The sequence below is a fragment of the Zalophus californianus genome, chromosome 11 (assembly GCF_009762305.2).
Source record: "Zalophus californianus isolate mZalCal1 chromosome 11, mZalCal1.pri.v2, whole genome shotgun sequence".
NCBI lineage: Eukaryota > Metazoa > Chordata > Mammalia > Carnivora > Otariidae > Zalophus > Zalophus californianus.
Genome location: NC_045605.1, coordinates 62,464,350 through 62,467,130, shown reverse-complemented (window position 1 = coordinate 62,467,130; position 2,781 = coordinate 62,464,350). Strand labels below are relative to the sequence as shown.

The window sequence follows — 2,781 nt, the reverse complement described above, 5'->3', positions numbered from 1 at the left end:
TAAGACTCAAAAACAGAAACTAGAACGCTACTGCACATGAACACAAATGCATGGGTATGTTTCTCACCTTTTAAAAAAAATACACGGATGTAATTAAAAAGTATTAACCCATTACTTTTCCTTTGCTGTACTTTCTAACTGGGATGGTTACTATATGTACTTCAACAAAAGAAAATGTTCAGTTAACTGCTTTTCTTTTCTGAGCATCACTGTTATTCATTTCCCCATTATTACGGGAAATAATTTTGTGACAAACAGACACGCTCAGGGTGTCAGACACGCGGGCTCGCCACCGCTCCGACGCGGCAGGGCCGCAGGCTACAGCGCCTCGGCTCCTCCGCGGAAAGGGGGGGGGCCTTCCCCTCAGATACTCACTTTCCCAGCAGGCTCCGCGGCGCTTCCTGTCGCCCTAGAGGCCACAAGATGACTGACGCAGCCCAAGAGAAATTCGACGACCGCTTGGTCCCACACTAGGGGGCGCCTGGTTCCCCGGAGCGACAAGGAGTGCCCGAGGCCCGCCCCGCTGGCCTCCTCTGGAAGAAGCCAACACCTCTTCTCCGCCCTCCCCCAGGTTGCCAACGAGGCAGGCTCTGATACTCATGCGCAAACACGTCCACCACGCACCTAGGTAAGGCGCATGCGTCCTCCCAAAGCCGTCTCCTCGGCGTCTCCCTTCGAGTTTCCAGTTCCGGCCTCACAGGGGCGGAGAGAAGTTGGAAATATGCGGCTGTCCGTCACCGCCGCCATCTCCCATGGCCGTGTATTCCGCCGTCTGGGCCTTGGTCCGGAGTCCCGCATCCACCTGTTGCGGAACTTGCTTACCGGCCTGGTGCGACACGAACGCATCGAAGCGTCATGGGCGCGCGTGGACGAAATGAGGGGCTATGCCGAGAAGGTGAGGGGCGGGGCCACGCAAGGCGAGTGAGTTGGGGGCGGGATCCTTCTGTCCTCCAAGAGCATCTGGCCTGAGATGCGGCTGGACTTGGGGGACAAGTGGGATACCGTGGCAATCCCCGCCCAAAGTCTGAATCCCCTAGTACCCTGAGTTGACCCCTTTCCTCCGGCCCCTCAAATGGACGACTGGTTAGAGCTGCGGAGTTAGGAGTGGCCTAATTAGAGGGATGCTTTGCTGGTGGAATGAATGGGTTGCGGTCCCACATTAGAGAAGTAAGATTGCGCCTCCTTTCTCACTCGGGTTGGATCAGTGATGTTATGTCCCCTCAGCTCATCGACTATGGGAAGCTGGGAGACACCAACGAACAAGCCATGCGCATGGCTGACTTCTGGCTTACGGTGAGTGCATCGTATCTCCCTCCCAAATCTCATCTTTTGCTCCCTGTTGGGGAGGGGGTTGTTAGAGAAAGGGGGAACTGGGCAGAATTAAGCTAAGACACTCACCTACAGACAAATGTTGTGAACTAAATTAGAAACGTGTGACTTAAGTTAGTTGAATGTTAGGTGAATCAACCTGCACAATTGCCTGTAACCCTTCTGTGTAACTTTGACTCTACCACATTAGGGGATGGGAGAGTTTTGCGTGAATGTGTTTGGACCCTACTTTTGGAAGTGCTGAAAGTTAAATGTGTCTCCGCAGTGGTGCCTGATTCTTCTCTCACCTGGATAACTCTCCCCCTCTAGGAGAAAGACTTGATCCCAAAGCTGTTTCAAGTACTGGCCCCTCGGTACCAAGGTCAGAATGGGGGCTACACGAGAATGCTGCAGATCCCAAATCGGAGTAAGCAGGATCGGGCCAAGATGGCAGTGATAGAGTATAAAGGGAACTGCCTCCCACCCCTGCCCCTGCCTCGCAGAGACAGCAACCTTACACTTCTAAACCAGCTGCTTCAAGGGTTGCGGCAGGACCAGAAAGCAAGCATCCACAGCTCCCACACAGCTGAAACACCAGGGATTTAACTGGAGCCAGACGGTGTGTGGCATGATCATCAATGCCCGTGATCACAGGCCTTTGGAGCTCTTTTAATCTCTAAGAAGAACTGGAGCTAGAGTTGTTAATGGACAGTTTTAATGGAGACAAGAAGCTTCTGGGGAGCCAGATAATCATCTCTTTGCAGTAGATAAAATTCTTTGTATGAATATATGTATGTATATGGGTTTGTTTTTTTTCTGCCCTTGGGATTTCTGGAGAATGAGAACTATCCAAATGTTCAGTCTCCGTGGGTTAGTAAATTCACTGCTTATGTTTCTGGCTCTCATTCTGGGTTGTGTTTGGTTAGCAGTTTTGTTTTTCTTAATGCCAGTTTTCATGGGGCTTTTATCCTATAATTCCAAACTGGCCTCCAAAGGTGATTGATTTTTGACATCTAGCATGGAGACTGAGCCCCTGGGATTTCTTAGAGAAAGATTACTTCCTGACAGGCTAGGAGACTGAACATCTAGAATTGAATCTTCCATAATAATCTGGTACCTTAGGAAACTTCAAGGAACACTACAGCTATTCCTCTGTTTCTAGGCAGGATCACATTACCCTCATGTGCTCCCCTCAGCCCCAGATAGGCCTCAGAGGAGAGGATCTGAGAACTCAGATGTACCACCTTCCTGGCCAAGGGGGTGGAAGTATTCAGTAAAGGATAAGCTCCTTCCTCTTGGAGTGGGAGTGGGGGGTGTGGTAATAAAGAGAGAGTTGAGGTGGGAGGAGGGTTAGGAAGTTAAATGTGCTGGGAATGTCCTGGATGTTTTTATTGTTGTCAAAACTGGGCTTCTCTGGGAACTCAGAAAAGGGAAATCCGGCTTCAGAATGGCCAGAGCATATGAGAAGTAGGA

General features: G+C 50.6%; 1 protein-coding gene across 1 annotated transcript; it reads left to right on the top strand.

Moving 5' to 3' along the window:
• The first annotated feature begins 367 nt into the window (after positions 1 to 367).
• Positions 368 to 2,208, top strand: MRPL17 (mitochondrial ribosomal protein L17). The gene is made up of 3 exons (XM_027578000.2): positions 368 to 895; positions 1,225 to 1,293; positions 1,639 to 2,208. The coding sequence occupies exons 1-3, from the start codon at positions 638 to 640 to the stop codon at positions 1,912 to 1,914; spliced, it is 603 nt and encodes a 200-aa protein (XP_027433801.1). The 5' UTR covers positions 368 to 637; the 3' UTR covers positions 1,915 to 2,208.
• The last annotated feature ends 573 nt before the right edge of the window (positions 2,209 to 2,781 follow it).

What these genes read in the sequence shown, in the direction of transcription:
- MRPL17 (XM_027578000.2), top strand. Translation starts at nt 638, where the DNA reads ATGCGTCCTCCCAAAGCCGTCTCCTCGGCGTCTCCCTTCGAGTTTCCA. An exon ending in TGAGGGGCTATGCCGAGAAG is followed by an intron (nt 896 to 1,224) that starts GTGAGGGGCGGG and finishes ATGTCCCCTCAG; the next exon opens with CTCATCGACTATGGGAAGCT. An exon ending in TGGCTGACTTCTGGCTTACG is followed by an intron (nt 1,294 to 1,638) that starts GTGAGTGCATCG and finishes CTCCCCCTCTAG; the next exon opens with GAGAAAGACTTGATCCCAAA.